This window comes from Echeneis naucrates, chromosome 2 (genome assembly GCF_900963305.1).
Source record: "Echeneis naucrates chromosome 2, fEcheNa1.1, whole genome shotgun sequence".
NCBI lineage: Eukaryota > Metazoa > Chordata > Actinopteri > Carangiformes > Echeneidae > Echeneis > Echeneis naucrates.
In genome coordinates, this window is record NC_042512.1 from 14,231,675 (window position 1) to 14,251,838 (window position 20,164).

Genomic DNA, 20,164 nt, shown 5'->3' on the forward strand with positions numbered 1-20,164 from the left:
ATGGGGATGGCAGTGATGTAAAAGGTAGGAGGAAGAGTACGTGTCATCTGCAGCATGAAAAGAACCTTCATCTTGGTGTTAAAGATGAATTTAGTGGAATCATATTGTGGGGGAGTTTGTGTTGGAGACGCTCTGCCTTTTTTTCAGTTGAAAACATTTACATTCCTCTTACAGATGTACCATCAAATCCGTACTCGGTGCGTCTGTCAGCTGTGTCCCAGCGCTTGGCAACTGTCACCTTCATGAAGCCCGACTCGCACGGCGGTGTGCCCATCAGCTACTACCTCGTCCAGTACAAGGAGGTGGGCTCACAGGACTGGCGGGATGTCAAATCGCACAGCGTCCAGAGTGAGTGGTGTTCAGTTTTATTGAATGACCTTTAAGTGAAGTGGGGATTTGGGGTTTCCCTTTTTTATCACTGATTTACCTCCACAGAAAATTACAGTAAGTGAGAGCAGCTGTTCAAAGTATGAGAAGCGTCTCTCTGATGTGCAGGTGGAGCCCATTATGTCCTATGTTGATCTTGTTAAGGCAGTGAAAGGCCCACTTCACCATATATATTTCTGTCCCAGTTTCATCACCAAGGCAGGTTGAATCTCAGACAGATAAGAGAGCTCTTATGGGTTGTTTCACATGTTTAATGATAAGTTCAATGACCCATGAGTGATCTGGACTTTTAAATGTTTATCATCTTGGTCAAAACCTGCAGCTTCTCCATTTTCATTTGACCAGGCATCTCAAGCATTTATGCCTTTTAACACTTTCGCTAATCAGCTGACACCAATCGAACAGGAGTGAGAACTGTATCACATGATCTGTCATGCGTTCCTTCAGATCTCCAGCTCTGCGATTTTGTCAGGTTGTGGCGAGCCTCGAACACCTCACAGGCAGAGTGCCACAACCTGCCAGAGCTGAAGAAGCACAGTCCTCCTCTGCTTATATTTTCCAACTCTAAATTGATTTCAGAGCCTTTCAGTGGGAATGGACAGCACGAGGTGAAGGATGGATAGTAGGAAAATGGAAGCCAAAGAACGACTGGTTGGATGATAAGCAGGTCCGACAAACGTGAAGGACTTATCACTAATATCCCTCATTTCAGAGTCAGTTACAATATGCAGATACAGTGAGGTGAATATTAAACAGCTACCTTCCTAAAAGTGTCCGTAAAAAATACTGAATATGCTGAGGAAGAATAAAAAAAGGGACAGCATATCAGGAAGAGAACTAGATAAATAAACTTAAATGGGACTTCTCATTCAACTAAAATATTGAACAAAGCTTTAAAATAGAGTGCCGCACTAATTATAAGCCAGTGAAGTAGCATCATATAATCATAGCAGCCACCTCAGACAAAGTACTTGCACAATAAACTCTCCAACATAATGAGATGCCTGGACTCGTTTCATTAGAATGCTTTTGCCCAAATTGAAATGTCTGCTTTTAGCCTGGAAAGTAACCTAGCACGGCAGAATTTGTTTTCCGTTCTGGGACTAAAGAACTGCAAATGCACCTATTACCATTCAAGTATTTAATTTGCGCAGACTGGCAAAAAAAAAAAACAACAACAACAACAACAACAACAAAAAAAACCAACAACTTTCACTCAAGCTCATTACACCCTGGCTCTTGGCTGGCTTTTCTGAATAGTGAAGGTTGTGTAAATAGACTGACTCTAATCACTGTAGAATTTAAATGGGAATCTGTAAAGTGCTTTGATAATTAGATTTCCTGTTTTCTTCAGTCATCAAAGTAGGCACGTTGTGACTGCAACATGATCTTTGCACACCTTTGAACATGTCACAACACAATTTCTTATATGGACAGTTGTGTTTTCATTGATGATGCTCCTGATAGCTGCAATAATCTCTCATCTAAAAAAGAAGGTTTCCTATGTGGCCCCAAAACAGGAAAAAGTCTTGATCGACGGTGGTTACATGAACTCTGGTCGTGTCTCTCCGCAGCAACAGTGGTGCTAACCGGACTGGAGCCCAACACGACGTACGAGGTTCGAGTGGCAGCTGTCAACGGGAAAGGTCAGGGGGAGTTCAGCCACACGGAGACCTTCCAGACTTTACCCATCCGTAAGCCCAATTCTCTCTTCTCTTTGAAATTCTTCAAAAGGAAACTATTCTAACAGCCACTTACTAAATGTATCTATATAATGAAATCTAGTTATCTAATGATAGAGTCTAGTTCCAAACACTTTTCTTTTATAGTCACTAAGAGTCTGTTATCGCTTGTTGGTGTGTAGACTGGATGGATTGTGATGATGATGAACTGCAGGTCATTAAATACAACTCCAGTCAATATAATTTCATATGTATTATTAAATGGGACTGATGTAACTGCTCTGGGCATTTATTTGGCTTGATATCAGAGAGATATTTGTGTGCTAATGTTATCAGATGAATGAAGGTATGTGCTAGAACTGTAAGCAAACGTAAAATGTATTCAAAGCTGGTTAAAATGAGACCTGTTTGCCGTCTTATCAAACTTTGGCATGCTGACATTTTAGATGGTTACAACCTACTCATATTTCAGAGATATGAATCCATATTATTGGAATAGATCCTGTCAAATTTGTGTCTTGATGTAAAACTGCTGTATTAAAAATGTTATACTGCAGGGGTTTTATGATAAGCTTTTTATTTATTCTGGCAATCTGGCACAGCAGGATTGCAGTAAATCCAGGCAAGGCTATCGGGAAAAAAAAGGAAAATTCACTGTTAATATTACACAGCAGCTACTGAGAATGAATGTTAGAAGGAAGATCCAATTAACAAAATACAGTGAATAATAAGAGCCTTGCAGTCAACATTAGTTATAGCCAGGCAGTGGGAGTTGCCTTGTAATATGAATTTAATTTGGCTTAAAACCTCCCCTCTCCTCGTTCTGCGTCCTTATCTCATATCTCACGTTGCCACCTGCTCCTTTCCTCGGGAATGTGCACACACACACACAAAGACATTTTGTTTCTAAAGCCTCCTCCTCTTGTTTCTCTCAGGAGAGCCAAGTCCGCCGGCGGTCCATGGGCAGAGAGGAATGGGCAAGGCCTACAGGCTGGGGCTGGTGAAGCAGGATGATGGAGGGATGCCCATCGTGGAATACATAGTCAAGTACAAGACCGTGAGTAATTTACACTCAAACCTACCAGAAGCACCAAAAAACACTCATTCTAAGAACAGCAACAGAAGCAGAGTGTATTTATTTATTATGCATGAAGGATCAGCTCCAAGTTCTACACTCCTGAAACATTCAGTACGCAGTTATTCACTTTAAACCTACTATAGAGGCCGAATATCTGAAGAAAGCACTGACAAAATTGAGAAAATAAGGCTGAGCCAGTTTAAGGGAGGTGTTTTATTTAATTTAGCATCATATTACAAACACCAAAAAAGCTCACAATCACAGATTTTACATTGTTCCACTCAAAAGCAACATTTGACACCTGGAAGGCTTTTTCCTCCCCAGTGTGTGTGATTCAGAAGTTTGATAGGTTCTTGTTGATTGAGCCAAGCGAGTGCGTTGGCGGTAAAATGAATAATGTTCTGCTCTCTATTTCTCAATCTTTGTGACACTTACAGTTTCTGTTTTAAACAAGAGAATGTGTGAGCGTGCTCTCTGAATTCACTCATCCATTTAAGTAGTTGATTTTTTTTTTGAGGGGGGAGGTGTATAACAGCAAAAAGCAGCTTAAATGTACAAGATAAAGCAAGCCACTGATGTGAGGCCAGAGAGCAGCATAGGCGGCAAGCGTACAAAAACTCATCACAGGACTAAATGGATTTGAGCTGGTCAAAATCTCATGTCTGCCCAACGTGGATGTGTCCAAGCAGGCGTTTGTCATGTCTATTTGAGGAAGTGACAGCGATTTAAAATAATACTGCTGCAGATAAAAACACATAAGTCTCAATTTTTTAAGGGCCTTATACACCCAGTAATCTTGCAGCTTTATTGTCATCTTCAGAGACTGGCAAAATGGATGAACCTAAAAAGCAACCACATGTGAGTTGCCTGCCAATCCAGACAAATTGGGAGGACAAAGTGCTTAGGAGGTGAGACTATTATGCAGGGTACAGGGCTGACAGCTGTACCCAGTACAGCTGTACAGCTGTCAGCCTCAGTTTGGAATCATTTTCAAGAGCAAAAGCGAAAAAAGTTTAGGAAAAGGAAGAATGATGTGGCAAACGGGTAAACAGAAGAGGCCACAAAGGGATGGAAACTTGATGAAAAGCAGAAGTAATACTATTTCTATTTACCTACGCAAGTGCATGTTTTTGGGCGCTTGGCAATGTGACTCCATTTTGGATTCTCGCTGTAAGTCCCCAGGTTAAAAACACAAACACGAAGCTATAGCTTCCCACTAAACATGTCTCCTTCAACCCTCACTGACAAAAATAATAAATGGGACAGTTGTTCGTGGGTAATCAAAGTATTTTATTTTTTTTTGGTGTTGTTGTTGTTGCTTGATTGTGTGGTCTTCTTTATTCTCTTGCCAGGATAAAGAGGAACAATGGATGACCAAGCTCGTTCCAGGAGCGAATGATTTTGCAATGCTTCAGCCGCTGCAATGGAACACGAGATATGAAGTTGAAATCACAGCACGTAACGTCAAGGGCCTGTCAGAGCCGACCTTCTACCAGTTCTTCATGCCACAGAAACCAGACATTACAGGTAAAAACTTGATTAGGGAAAACCGTCATCAATGTTGAAATTTGTGTTTTTAATTGATCCTCTTTATTTGCCTTGTTCAGCTTGTTGTTGGAAGCTTTTCGAAAGCTCCCAAGGATTGATGTTTCATGAACTTATTGCATTTCTGTGTTCATACCACTGGAAAGAGCAATAGCACTGGAGATAACAAAAGTAAGAGAGCAAGATGTTCTAGTCAAGATAAAGCAAGCTGCAGAACACACCAGGCTTCGTTGCTGCAATGTTTTCTGGACAAATGAGGCTGCTGTCAGTGGAGAAATTGGTGCTTATAGCTCCCCCTACAACGGATTCCTCCCCCATATGATTCTTGAAGGGCATTTTAATGTGAGTCTGGAGAAGTTCTTTGCTCAGAAGTTGTTTTCTGGTGTTACACTGAGAAGTCTGCGTCTTTTCTGCTGCAAAATATGACTGACGCTGCGCTAAAAACACATTGTCTATGAATCACTTTTCTGTAGGTGTAAGAAAGGCAAACAAACCGAGTTTGAATGAACATGATGGAGCCGATGCTGAAGGTCATGTCAGTGCTTCATTCTGTAAAAGTACTAAAGGACAAGAACGAGTCAACATTTTCTATGACATGAAAAATACCTTGAAATCTGTCTGGACATAATAATCATCACAATGATAGGCAAGATGAGGCTCCTTTAATCTAAGTTTTTCTTTTTATGAAAGTAGTTCATTCAGAGTTATCTATACATCCAACAACAAGCTGCTAATAGCTCAAATGATTAACAAATAAATAAAGTAAATGGAAACAGAATCATGGCTCTACAGGAACATCACACTAACTGTTCACATACTTTTAGGCTGTGATTATGAGCATCTTTTTTAGTCTTCCCCCTGTGGCTGAGTGTGCTGAGCTAGACAGAGAAATAAATGGTAATCAAGCTCAAAATATAATATTCTGATATTCTGATACACTGGATTTTTGATTTTCATGCAGTGAGTCATAATCATTGAAATTACAGAGAAAAGGCTTGAATTATTTATTTATAAATCTAGAATATATGAAAATGTCCTTTTTTGAGGTGAACTTCTTGAAGATCTTTTCAGATGGATCTGGATTTTTTTTATCGACGCAAAACTTAAAAGGCTATTCATTGCTGCAGTGGTAAAAGCAAAGTTTTGATGACAAGCAGGAACAAATGAAGAATTGGCTGCACAAGAGTTTATTTAAATTCGATCATGATGTACGACAAAGACAGAAACACAGGGGATTGATTCACACCTGTTCAAGTAAACACCACAAATTGTGCAATCACACCAGGGTTTGGCTCAAAGAGATACAGCAACACCGTAAGCGGAAATATCCTCAGGCTAGTTTGTTTCTTCACATATCAATTTTTTCCAGCATGTTCCATATTTCTGTCGATCAAGTGGTTCTCCTGTGAATCCGCTCTGTAATTCAGCACCACGATGCAATGCAGAAAGAGTGCTTCAGCATGGTTAGTCAAGCTCATTTTGCAGATGGTCATATAAATCGATACACAAACGTGGGCATCTTTGTCAATTCCGTGTTCAGTTCATGTGATTCAATCCCACTGAAGTCGTCGTCTTGAGCTGGCTCCCACACAACCTGAATATTCCCGGATATTCCTGGTTGTGTGGGAAGCTTCTCATTTCCAACTCTTCCAGGCTATTCAGGTTAACATGCATTAACACAAACGAGCAGGGGTGAAAGGGTTAGGGTTAGGGTTAGGGTTAGGGTTGAGTTGAGACTTTGAAGTGTACAGCATGCAGCACCATTTGCACTTGGAAACTAGAACACACACATTTGTGTGATTGAAATAGAAGTTTCACATGCACACAAGAAAAAAAAATGGACTAAAACACTGAAAAATTGGTTGTTTTGCTCTCCTTTGCGTCTGGTGTGCATCCATTTGTGCTCAGATGGAGCCAGTGTTTGCCTCTGTCATTACTGTGCTGGTTAAATGGCCTGTGAGACTGCGCTGATTTTGAAATACAAAACAAGAACAAAAGCGCCAAGCTTTAGGCAGGCCACTTCGATTGACTGTCCGCTCTTGTTAGCAAACAGTGGTGCATCATGGGAAAGAGCCTGAGAGAGAGAGAGAGGGGGGAACAAAAGGCTTCTCTCTTAATGTATTTGCTTGAAGTGGAGTAACACAACTGTGCTGTTGTTCTGGGAGGAGGGCAATAAGTAGAGTGTACATTAGAGGTGGTGAGTGGAAATCCAAAACTTTAACCTGCTGCAAACTTTCTATTTAAACTTTTATGCCTCACTTTCCCAAACTCACAACTCTGGGACTTGGTCTTTTTCAATTCTAGTCACCAAACTCAGCTGATGCCAGTCCCACTCCAATTTACAGCTTAATAATAGCAGTTCATGTGTGCTGCATTTTCATTAAGTAAAGCCGTCAGTGTCAATATTTTTAGTCAAAACGATGTTCATTTATTTATTTATCCGATCTGGGAAAGTCATGCAGGTTAAGCAGAGAAATTACTCCCTTTTCAGGTTTTCTGCTGCGCCGAGTCAAATTGGATATTGAGTGTAAGTCTGGTCAGTCTGAGCTCTATCAACATTACATGTGAAATATCTGTCAATCCCAGTTGTGGTCTGTCTTTCCAGCTCATGGCGTTTCTTCTTCCTCATATAGTCCTCACACTTCTCTTTTTCCAGCTTGGAGGATAAAAAGTCCACAGCAAGTAGTAATGCTGTAGTATTGAGTATTGAATCAGCACTGCTCTTTTTTTCCATCCCATTTTAGTTTGTAACAGACTGCACAACGTTCTTCACAGAGCAGCTGCCCTTAGCTCCTATTGAATTTACTCCTCTGCCTCCCAAACCTCGGCATTGTCCTACTTTCCTGCTGGATCACAACATTATACCTCAGCTTTATTATATCATTCCACCACACTGCTTCTTTTGGTCGCTATGATATCCTAACCGCCTGGGGGGGGGCGGGGGGTGACTGCAGTCCAATGAATATCCAAAAATATAACGTGAAGTAATGAATTCAGCAAAATTAACCGAATCCTGAACAAGCAGCTTGTATTAATGTACGTTTACTGCTTTCAGAGTGAAATATAGTGCTTTCTTTTATCTGCCTTTGATATGATTTAATTTTGATGTTAAATGTGCTGAGTTTATTATTGAGCGTCACATACGTTTGAAAAGCTTTTACTCAAAGAGAAAACAAGAAAGAGGGAATTAAAAGGTGTTATGAGGTATAAAGGCCCATGACTGGTGCAGTATGGTATTTCTTTTGTTGAGCTTCGTTATGACTGCTGTATTTCCTCTTGGCTCCCTCCGCTCCTCCTTCCATTTGCGCCATAAAAAGCAGTGATTGAAACAGCAGTCATAGATTTTGTTTGCAATAATCTCATCAAAGCACCTGCAAGGAATAATCCAGCAGAGCCTCTCACCGCTCCTGAAACTTTTCCTGGAAACGTTGCCAACGATTTAGAGCGGGGAAAGAGAATTTTTGTAGCCGTCCATTACATAAATCAATCCTCTTATCAATTTCCAAAATGAAAGTCTTTTTTTAAAAAGCAGTGTAATGAAAACGAAGCATGAGAGTAAGATCTGTTGTTTAAGGATTGACTATTTAACGGTAAAGGCTTTTGATATGGAAGTGAATAAGCGTGCAGAGTAAATGAGCTGCAGATGTTTAAATGTAACTAACACCACCACTCACAGGTTCGTGTTCAGCTCAACAAATAAGGACAGTTCACTCAGTTAAATTATGCTCTGTCCATTCTCCAACTCCAGTCAACCAGCTCGGGGGTCTTTTGCCCTTGAGCAGTTTTATTCCTTTGCTGAATATAATCAACTGGTGCTCAGAGACCAACACGTCAGAAAATATGGATTGAAGATTACACAAGTGTCAAATATCCGGAGTGACACAAGCAAGTTGTTGGATTGGTGTACATATTAAGTTACAGTCCTCAACAAGCTGATGGTCCATGCTTTTATTCACTGGACAAAGGTAATCTGTCGAGATAAAGGGTTTGTTTCAGCTGAAGTGCGTTTCACATCAAGCAATATCACTTGCTCTCTTACTAAATTTTTTATCATCAGCAAGACAAGCTAGTAAAGGACTTCCTCCTGAGAGGGAAGGAAAGCAGGAACAATGGCCCAGTTTAAAAACAGTGTGTGTCATTTTGACTGAGGGGGGAAAACTAGCTTAGTTTGACTGTTTACTCTTTACTTACTGTGTGCTGTCAATTTAAAACTCCATTTACTCATTTGGCAGATGCTTTTATCTATAACTTTCATTGGGGGTTAGGGTTAGGCGTGTGTAAAGCTAAAGAGATGGATGTCCGTCTTCTGATGGGATTCGGGAACTTTGGGAGCCATCATGAGGGAGCCACAGATGAGAAGAGCCTGGACTGTGATTGCCTTGCTTCCGATGATGGTGATGCTGGGTGACATCCCCAAGAGGAGCGCAGTGATCAAGAAGGAGCACAGCGCTGAATGATTGACTTCAAGTAGATGGTGCAGACCCAGAAGTCGCTCTGAAGTCAAACAGCAGTGACTAGAACTTGATTCGGCCGAGCGTGGGGGGGTGCAGGGGGCATCAATGAGTCGCAGAGTGACGTGCTCGTTTGGGCTTGGACTGAAGACAAGACAGGCAGCTGGATCAACAAACCTACCCGACAGCATAAAAGTAGAAATCAAGATCTAAATCTCTCTGTAATCTCCATTCATTGAGAAGGAAAAGGACAGTGAAGCAGTGGAGACAGAAAATCCACCCTGGAGTTTATCTTGAGTTTATCTGGCAATTTCTGTCACTGATGATGCAAGAAAAAAAAGGGTTAGACATAATTATTATCAGGTTTATTTTTCTGATTTATGGACATTTATTTGTGATGGGTATCAATGATAATCAAATAGTCACGTGATACAAGATTTTGTATAATAGTACATAAATTATACATCTCATTTCCTTCTGAATAGAAGTACCATCATGCATATGGCCTTTTCACCCTGCCCAGTATTACTGCTTCCCTGCTGTTATCTCGTTTCCTAACAATAATCCATCAATCTTTTGGTTTTTTCAGCCATTTGATACATTTTAACAGTCAGAATTAGGGCCACGTACACCATAACAGGTCTTTTCGCAATAAACTACTCCGATTTCTGTCTTGCTGTATATTGAAGATGAATTCCAACTGCAAAACTCAGAGTAGATTTGCTTCAGTGACACCCAAGATAAACTATAATCCCCAAAAGCAGCGATTAGAGAAAATGTCCTGAAGTATTCTGATTGTTAAGGAAAGTATATTCTTCGACGCTAAGAGTAATTACTCATGGTTTTTTGCCTCCCGTTCACTGGCTTTTAAGTGCACTCTGTTGGGATCAGGGCTCTTAGTCCTTGTTGGAAGTGAACAAAAAGGAAGGACTCGTCCCTGTCCTTCCAACTGTGCAGAATTCATTGATTAGCTTTAAATCTCAGAGGGCCCTCCTGTGAAAACTTCCTCTTCTGCTAAACTCATCACATCCCGAAGCGAGCACTTCTCTCACATCCATTAATGATCATGTTTATCCCCCTACAGATTAGCACCTGCCACCTTTGCAGTCAATGAATGGCCAATTGATCATCATTAATCAAGTTTCTTCCGCTCAGGTCAAATTGAGGGGCAGTCGGTTGCCACCCAAGGCCTAATGAGATGTATTATCTTAGTCAGATGTGAATGAATGACTTCAGGTGCCACACAAGCAGTTGGATGTCTTGCAGTAGAATAATACTGCTAATGGGCCAATATATCAACAAGTAATCAGAAGAAGTCAATAAAAGAGTTAATAGAGCAAGGAAATTAGAATTAATCTTGAGAAATTCAAGAGTTTGTGCAAACGGAAGTCAAACAAAACAAATGAATGATTTCAAATAGGCTGTGAGGCGGACAGGTTTGTGATAAGGAGAAATAGATACCCCAAAATTTGGTTTGTAAACTCAGACAGATTTAAAAACTACATCAACTCTTCCTCAGCGAAGGAGTATTGAGTTACTTCTACAAGAAACTGTAACAGAGGCTGAGTCATAGAAATAGGAGTAATAATGATATTTCATTTGCTGTAACTATTAGACTTAGATCAATGGAAATGTGCAGTAGTGAGGAAATAAATCTGAAAAATACTTCAAAATGTACAAAAGAACGAAAATGAATGGCAAACAGATAATATACATACATAAATATCTATGTCCACTTCACTTACTTAGTTGTTCCCCAATCATTTTATTGAATGAAGTGTGATTAAGCTAACCGACTAAAAATCAACAGTAATTGAAAGGTAGAGTGGAAAGTGTTGAAAATTCGCTGAATAAAAATGAGCATAAGGGGGGAAAGAAAGCGAATAATGAAAGGAAATGTTAATTGTTAATGTTGTTAATTCATCCGTAAAACAGTGACATAAAAAAAAAAAGTTTGATTAAAGTTAAATACACCTCCTTTAGTTGATGTCAGTTCACAGCCGCGGAGTCGGTTTTATTTTGTTGGTGTTTAGGGAGGGTCAGTGGAGGGTCGGACTAGCTTGACTTCCAGCAGGAAAGCGTTAAATTGGGGAATGATGCTGCAGTAAGGGCACTTTTAGAGACACAGGGGAGGCAGAGCCAAAATATCATCACAAAGGACATGGACCCCATTGTGCTCTTCCACTGGAACAATGGAGACACAGTTGCTGCTTCTCTGGATGCATTTTATACTGACACCAGCCATTTTTAGGCAAATGGGCTGAAAGGAGAGCACAAAACATGAAGCTTTTGATTGGTCCATTGAGTCTAAAAATCCAGAAACACATGAGTGGAACTGTAGAGATACTGGCTAAATCAGATTCAACTATCAGAGATAACAAAGCAGTTTATTATCACACATTCTTCAGAGCAGCCCCGACAAACACAGTTTTGTTAAGAATGATCAGTACAAAATAGCTTTTTCACTCTCCGCCCTTCTCATTTTTTAAGTTCTTATCTATATGGGGTCAGTGACTGCGCCACGGCCAAATGGAAGTATTCATAGCCAAAGCTCATCTGCAGCGATTGCCCCATAAAACTGCTGAATAGATTACACCTTCATATATTAGGAACATTGGATTAAACAAATCTACACTGACAAATCTCTCACAAATCAATTTTCATTAGCTACATAAAGATAAATGGTGTCATGTGAGGAAAGAATAGCGCGTCTGTGGCGGTGAGATTCAGATGCACACAGGGAAGCTGTGGCTCGGAGCTGGGGGGCGGTTTTCACAGCCACTGTTGCCTCTTGCATCAGTTTGATCTTTCGGTACAAGAGGAAAGCAGCACTGACCTGTATTTTCTGAAAGCCCCTTCCATAGAAATGACCTCATTACTTCTCCTTCCGCCACCATTATAAATCAACTGCGGCCATATATGACCGCAGGAGAATTTGCTGCTTTTTGTACTTAATGTACTCTTGTTTTCCCGCCCATTGTGAAGTATTAGCTGTTGGAAAGAATCTTGGCTGTTGACTTATTAGGGGCCGCGCACATGTTTGGCTGTGTTTCAGTTTGTTTATAAAATTTCAAGTTAAGCCGCTTTTCTAGCCTTAATTCCTCATGCAGAGATCTGAGCTGTTTCATGAGGGAAGGCATCTTGTTTCTGGCTCACAGAATAATGCGGCAAAAAAAAAAAAAAGTCAGTTTTAAAGATTTCATATTCCTTCCTTTTTTCAAATCTTTACATTGAAAGTTTCCTGTTGAGTAAGTCATAAAGACACAAGGGGATCTGACAGTCAACCCCGAGCTCTTCACTCTTCATTCTTCAGTAGCACAGACAAAGTTAACTTCAGGAAAATGTTGAATTGAGACACAAAAGCTGAAATGTACTTTTGCTTGAATGCTTGAAACATTAAAGCTTCAATCCCCAGAAAGCAACCACTGAATTGTTGATAATCTTAACCTGAAGGTCATGTGTTCCAGTGACTCATGTTAAGACCTACAGTGTTTTTTGTCAGACTGAATGCGGGAACTCACTTTAAACAGCCAAGTTAAAATAAAAAGTCAAAATAAAAACTTGGAAAACAGCTTAAAATTTGGGGACCTTACGTTCAAGGTTTTTTTTCTTTAAAATATCATGCGAAAAACACAGTATCAAGGTTTGTGTACTTCAGTTCAAAGTTTCTCATTATTTCCAAACTTGGGAAGAAAGCTAATGAAATAGGAAACAAGTGTGTAACACATCAATCCAACTTCAAACTGTCAGGCAGATACTAAGCACTTTAGACTAATACTTATTGTATGTTTATGGATTCCAGTCTTTTAGACTGAGGGATTTTTTATGGCCTTCCAGAAAATGGCACTTTAATCAAATCTTGGAATACAGCACCCTTAAACACTTTAGACAGTCCTCCGGGCCTTCAAATGAAAAGATTTCTAATAGTTTTCAATTTAGGACTAAATGCTTGCACTTAAAATGTGATTTTTTTTTGTTTGTTTGTTTGTTTGTTTGTTTCACTTATCATCATTGTAAAGTTTCCATTATTATTATTATTATCTACAGTGTCCTGTACATGCTGTAAAAATGTAAACTGAGATCTGAAAGTTGAAGGCAGCAGCAGAAAGAAGTGCAGGTTTAAAAAGAGCGAGTTCCTTTTCTCCACTGCAGGATGTGGAAAGCTTCAGGGGAGCCGGAGATGGTCGTTAACTGCCCCTGAATCTGTGGCTTCAGCAGCCAAATTAACTCACATAAACCTTCAGAAGGTGAGATACAAAACAGTAGCCTGTAGTGGTGAGAAAATATCGATGCAGTCTACGAGTTTCAAATCCCATAAGCCAGGATTCACAAAAATGCAAAGTCTTTTAATTAGAGTTCGTTTTGCCACGAGCTCCTCTCTTTGGCTGGCTTTCTGTTCCTCTCTGTGCTTTGACTCGCCGCCAATCTCCTTTGTCCGCAGTCTCAGCTCCAAGTCAACAACAAAGTCACCAACATCAGAGTCATTTTGGTTTTGACACACAGCGACTACTTCCAAAGTGGCGCAGCAGTGTTGGGAGGCTCACACATTTTTGTCGTGTTGGCTCAGAGCTCCAGCAAACAGGATTTGAAGTCAAACAGTGACAATGGGTTGGAAGTGTTGACTCTGCTTTAATCTGAGGCTGTTTTCAGCCATCGTGGGGAGCCGCTTGTGCTCTTTCCTCTTCTGAAAGCCTTAAAACCTTCACCCTTCTCGTCACAGTTTAATTGAACAGACACTCACACTCACACTCACCTTCCTTAATGAACTGCTGGCCTGGACTCAGGTGAAAGATACAACTGAGCTGCATTGTGGGAAACGTAGATCTGTCGTAGTACAAGCTTGTGCCTGCGAGGTGTCATGTTGAGGCTTCGAAGACACAGATAGTGACCTTTGAATTATGCAGCTATTTTAAAAGAATCAGAAGGAAAGTAAAAATAACATCTTATAATTTGGTGCTTTGAAACGGTCTATTAGGTGTGACCCGTCGCCTCAGTGTGATTTAGTATTCCTCATCCTGACTCAGACACACTGACTGTCAGTTGTCTTTTGTAAGAGCCCAGGGTTATTACTGCAATCAAACGAGTTGGAGATCTGTGACAATTTTTATCATATGGAACATTATTACTGGCCTTGCTGTCTATAATTGAATATAAAATTTGCCCAAATTTACCTTTTATCTGAGATGTAAATTGTGGAGCTGCACAGGAGAGAGACAAGAGCACAAGAGAACGCTCCTCCTTCGACTCCCTGCAAACCCACCCAGCCGTCTCCCGGTACTTACACCTTCGTTTTAGAGTATAATCCACGTTTTCATCTCTCAGGCCTCTACACACCCGTATGAGAGCATACAGAGGAAAGTTTGTTCTTTCCTCACTCTTTAATCACTTATCACTGCTGCCAACAACGATCCTGCAGTAAATATTCAGTTTGTTCAACCTCGAGGTCACTTTGGGGCACAGCTCTTTTCTGCTGAGTCCCCCCCCACCACCCTTCTTTTCCCTGCCATACTTTCATTCTCTCATTATTTTCCATTGAAAGCTGGCCCTGCTGCTTTTATCCTGCCCAAACTGAGAGCTTGATTTGTTTTAGAGTGCACTGTGCTGGCTGTCCTCAGTGAACTTTTAGCTGAAAATGCTTGCTTTACTTCCCCAGTGAATCCATTTAGTGCAGCGAGCGACGGAAAAAGAGGCGCCCGGCGTGCACCGGCACCAGGCATCGGTATGGTTACGCTGACATTTTTTATTTATTTATTTTTTTTTTACGTTGAGCTGCAGTGTGTACAGCATCACTAACGAAAATGAACACAAACCTCTACACCTGTGGAAGCAGAGACATGGACAAGCTACACATGATGGAGGAGGTAGAGGACATCTTTAAATCTTAAACAGAGGATGCTGCTAATCTCTTGATATTCCAAATAAATCACCATTTAAGCCAATATTTTTGATTTGTCTTGAAAACTTTGACTCTACTTGCTGTATTATAAAAACCTTTTCAGACTGAAATTGTTTTATGTCGAAGTAGATTGGGGAGATTCACTCCAGTAATTGAGATTCTCCATTGGGGATTGCCTGTAGTTCAGGTGTTGTGGATAAGGACTTATCTGTATTTTGGAAGCTGTCCGCATGGGGATGGAGGATTTCAGTGACCTTGGTTTCACAAGTTACAACGGTGAAAGTTTTTGTGGAGCCAGTTGACTTTCGTGGGCTGTTCCACCCTCCGTGTCTGGATCTGTGGGGGGTCGGTGATGAGCGAGCTGACCTTCAATCAGAGGTCAGGCCTGATCTTAGTAGGCAGCTGACGTGAGGACACATTCCTCACCAGCACCCCATGCTGACCTTTGTTCGTGCCCACGAAGGCTACGAATCAAAATGGCTAACAGTGTTTTGTGTACGTGTTGTGTGTCTGTGTGTGTGTTTTCACTGCCTTAGCAGAATCCCTGTTCAGCGGCCTGGGGCTGGGGGCGGTGGTGGGACTCGGCCTGGGAGCGCTGCTGCTGCTCCTCGTGCTGGTCGACATCAGCTGCTTCTTCCTGCGTCACTGCGGCCTGCTGATGTGCATCACGCGCACAATCTGCAGTAAGAAAACAGCCACCAGCGGCAAGGGCAAAGAAATGGAGGAAGGCAAAGCCGCCTACCTGTAAGTCTTTCTACTGTTTCACAGCAGCTTGAAATCTTACTTTGACTCCAGTGGCACGAGTTTTGATCTTCGTCAATCATCTGCTCATTCATGCTTGTTGAGGGAGCATCTGCTGTGGGTGTATGCTGATCAAATTTACACACAGATGTGAAGAAATGACTTCTAAATGTCACAGTCAGTTATGGAGAGAAAAGATATGACATTGAGTTAAAAATCAAGAATATCAAATTTTAAATTTGAAGCGATGAAGCTCTTTCTTTTTTCTCTTAAATATTTATGTCTAGAGCAGTTAAAGCCTTCATGTCTCTTCATGCACAGCCTATAAAAATTTTATTGTGAATGAAAAAAGAAGCCTTCTCTTTACATTTACCGTAGGCACACCTACAACAGCCGCCCAACCACCTTTTAAACCACAGTATGTCAGTGCCGTTCAGTGAGTTCAGCTTCTTCTGCATGCTTTGTGTGTCTGTGCGCATTCGTGAAGTGCAACTACACCATTCTTGGTATTCTCATCTTGTGTTGTCATTGTGCTCCTTTGTGATGAAAGCATCTGTGCATGTGAACAGCATGTGCAAGCAAAGATAGTCCGATAGAGTGATCATTGCCTGGATGTCTTCAATGAACAAACACATGCTTTCGAAGCAACCCCCCCCCCCCCCGATTACAATTCCGGTTTTAGGCCCAGTGCTGAGGTGGAGTTTTATGCGATTGCTCCCACAGAGCTGTTTTCCTTAGCGGCGCCATTTCGGCTTCAAAACTGTCAGACTGCCAACTCAGTGTTGAGGTGGCAGAGAGAGGGCACAGACAAAGAGACGAGGAGGAGGAGGAGGAGGAGGAGGAGGAGGACTTTTGCTGAGTCATTACGCTCACAGTACTGGAAGGCTGAGTGACGGCCTGACCAGACAGCAGCCAAATCTGCTTTATGTTTGCGCCAGCTCTGAAGTAGCAACTCACAGAGACATTTACAGTGTGCACACTACCACCACAACTTCTTTATGGCTCTATTACATTTGATAACTTAGTCTAGTCACATCACAAACACAAAGCAGTGTCACAGTCACGCAGACAACAGATTGGTTTAAAGATAGCGGCTCTATTTTTCTTCAACAACCCGACTGTTTTTATCAGTTTTCTCCATCATTCTTATTCTTTATGATTCTTCCCCTGTAGTTTAGTTGCTGCGATGCAGGGATGCAGCAACACATAAACACATGAAGACTGTATTGCTGTTTTTGGGCATTTTTATGACAGCAGCAGTCAAGACGAAAGAAAATATGGATAAGAGGGGGACAAAGAGAAACAACAAACAACATGGAACAAAGGTCCTCGGATCAGACACTGGCAAAATAAAGACTTAGGTTGTTCGAATGGATTTCTTATTAAAGCAGTAAAGTTTCTTTCTTCTTCAACAAATCTCCCTTTTTAGTCACCCTTTGTTTTTCTTTTTGAAGAAAACCATTTCTCAAGTCCAAATTTGCAAGACTAAACAAAACTGTGCCCTGGGTCTGAAACTCATGCTTCCTGTGAAATGTTTATAGGCTGAGCCATGCAGGGGTCACCTGGATGAGGTCCATGTGTATAATTGGGGCAATCCGACTTTAATTGTTTAAGTGCGAGGCCAAAAATTCTAGCAAACCACTAAACACCATCAGTCAAAGTGGACAGGCTCAGTAACCTCATGGGTGTTTTGTTTTGTTTAGTTTTTTTATCTGCTGCTTCTTCAGATGTTGGGAAGAGAAACTATATAATTGTGAATATAATTATTATATTTCATACAAAGCCATCCTTTTAGTTGAGGAACCAATAAGCTATGATGTTGCCGGGCCTTACTTCCCTTTTCTGAGTCGAGAGTGTAAACAAGAGCCTGGCTGTTTTTTCTTGGAGCACGCATGGGGAGAATGAAGTAAGGAAATGGTCTGGAGTCGGAGCTGAAGTGATAATACACAATTGAGATATTCCCACCGAGTGTGGGATTTCATTCGTGTGAGTCTGAGGCTGCTGAAGACCGAGAAACCCCGCCCAGCAGTGTAGATAGTGATATCAATGGGAGTGGGTTACACAGCATTAGGCCACAGGTCAGAGGGTGTCAGTGTTGGCTGCAGGTGGTGGAGCTCAGACTCAGGTTTCCATTATCCCACAGTCTTCACCTCACCCCCAGTGTGCAGCTGAAGCTTAGCAGGGAGCACCGAGTGCCCTCTCATCACTGCAACATTAACCTAAAGCCAGAGCAAGACGAGTGCACCCACAGACAATCAGGGACACAGGGGTGTCTTTCTATTAAGAATCAGCGGCGTTGTGCTGAGAGCAGGCGGGACGTGCTGGGCTTCCAAGTAGCCTCGAGAAAAGTTGAAAAGACTCTGCTTGTGTTCACAGTGAACTTGGTGACATCAGAAGTCAACCCCCACCTCCAGTTTTTTAGCACTGAGTGTAAGCTCTTTACAGCGCGCTGTGATATCAGAGGCCAGAGGTGGAAAAAGACTGTGAGCTGTGATCTGTGACTCCATCACTGCAGTTTAACCTTTCAAGTATCCGCTTGGGTGTTCTTTTCTGAGAAATAGTGTCAGTTGCACGTTTGTACTCGGAGAAAACACATATCCAAGCAATGAACGCAGTAAATTTTAACTAATAAATGTTACTGAATCTCTGGGAGTCTTGCTGTTTTGCTTCTTGGCAGTTTTAGCTGATGTCAGTGCTGGTTAGATCTGTCAGTCAGTGATTCAGGAATACCTGGAGGACAGTTTCCGACAGAGCTTCAGTCCCGTAAACACAGAGCTACATTTGTGGTTATATTTAGGTGACATAAGTTACACATTTAATCCACTTTTTGGCAAATTAGCGCGTCTTGACATTGTGCTGTAATTTTCATGTAAGATTAGAGGCTCAGTGACAGGTTTGACTTGGAGCAGACAAGACTTTTCAGCATCGTCAAACTCTGATTATTCACGTCAGAAAATATAAAACAGAATCCTGGATTATTTTAAGGCTTTGGCATCCTGTAGTCATGGGAAGAAAACATTTCTTCAACTGTGTCACACACCGAAGAAAAATCCATTCTCTGAGTTGCCATTTAATCATTTTATGTTTGACTTGTCTTCAGTTTAAAAAGCCCTGCTGGATCCCTCTCTGCAATAACAAGGTACAGCAGGAAGGCACCATTTTACAAGTTATTGTTAAAGCTGAAAGTTGAACCAAAAGTGCCTCAAGTCTGAGAGAAACCCTGAAATGTGGATAATGTTTTTACTTTTGTTCTCATGGGGTCAAGGGAGACATTTTAGGTTTATTTATTTTGGGGGTGATAACACTCTTTATATTGGTCTTCATCTTGTGGTGGGAAGTTTGATTCATTCAGGAAATGGATGCTTTCACCAACTGCTCTCACATGGAGTCAGGGTTAATCTGACGCTGAGACCCTCTTTCCTCAAATGCCCAAAAAAAGGTTAAATTCCCGTTTAACTTAAAAAATAATCCAAAAATTAAGGGACAAAGACATTCTCCAGAAAGCTTTTTTTCCCAATTTGTCCCAAAGTTGTTATTATATGACCCAAATAATCAAATCTGCAGGAAGTAAATAGCAAACTGTCAGTACAAAAATCAACCAAATTTCTCTTTGGTTGTTAATTTCTCGATGTTTTGAATCATAATGATTGGAAAAGAACCCCTGTCACATGGTGATTAGGATATGAACATTAAGCATTTAATTTCTGATATTGTTCAGTATACAAAGGCGTTCAAGATGGAATAAATTAATCACAAAGGGGGGTTTGTTGCTACTGATTAGATGCCCTACTTTAATTAAGGCTGTCATGTTTTGTGCTTCATTGGTTTTTTATTATGTAAACATAAGTATTTTTGTCATGCTGGTTAAAGAAAAAAAGCAATTATTGCGAAGCAGAGGACATTTTCAGAAGGAAGAAAAGACGGTAAGTGTTATTGACATGTGAGAGCATGTCAGCAGCAGTCGATTCTTCAAAACGCATCAGATTTCTTATAGGGGACATAACGAGTCAGCGTGTGAGAGGCACGTGACACACAAGGCAAAAGAGTGTCCATCAGCAGCTTTGTCCTTGTGTCTCAGATCAGGACTTCTGTTCTCACAGTAAGATCAGGGATGACAGCTATGATAAATAATACTTGAGGAAACTCAAAATGTAAATGTAAAGGTTTAGATAAGAGTGTAAACAAACATCCCAGGGATGTGATGTATACCCCAGGCAACCTAATTTATCTCGGTGAAATGCAGGGATTGAAGTCAGCCTTTAGGGCCCGCTGTCGATGGGCCCGTGCTTAATTAACGTCAGTGGTGGAAAGAACAAGTCTCTCCTGCTGTGCTTTGGTGTCACTTAGAAGCTCACAGATTACAAATAAACATCTGCGCGCACAC

General features: G+C 41.1%; 1 protein-coding gene across 1 annotated transcript in view; it reads left to right on the forward strand.

Annotated features, from left to right (window-relative positions):
* ncam2 (neural cell adhesion molecule 2) overlaps positions 1–20,164 on the forward strand; it is a 62,330-nt gene that overhangs the window by 38,508 nt on the left and 3,658 nt on the right. The window contains exons 12-16 of the mRNA XM_029513396.1: positions 175–348; positions 1,962–2,081; positions 3,005–3,126; positions 4,500–4,674; positions 15,576–15,783. Of these exons, the coding sequence (XP_029369256.1) occupies positions 175–348; positions 1,962–2,081; positions 3,005–3,126; positions 4,500–4,674; positions 15,576–15,783 (799 nt within the window). The remainder of the gene's footprint in view (positions 1–174; positions 349–1,961; positions 2,082–3,004; positions 3,127–4,499; positions 4,675–15,575; positions 15,784–20,164) is intronic.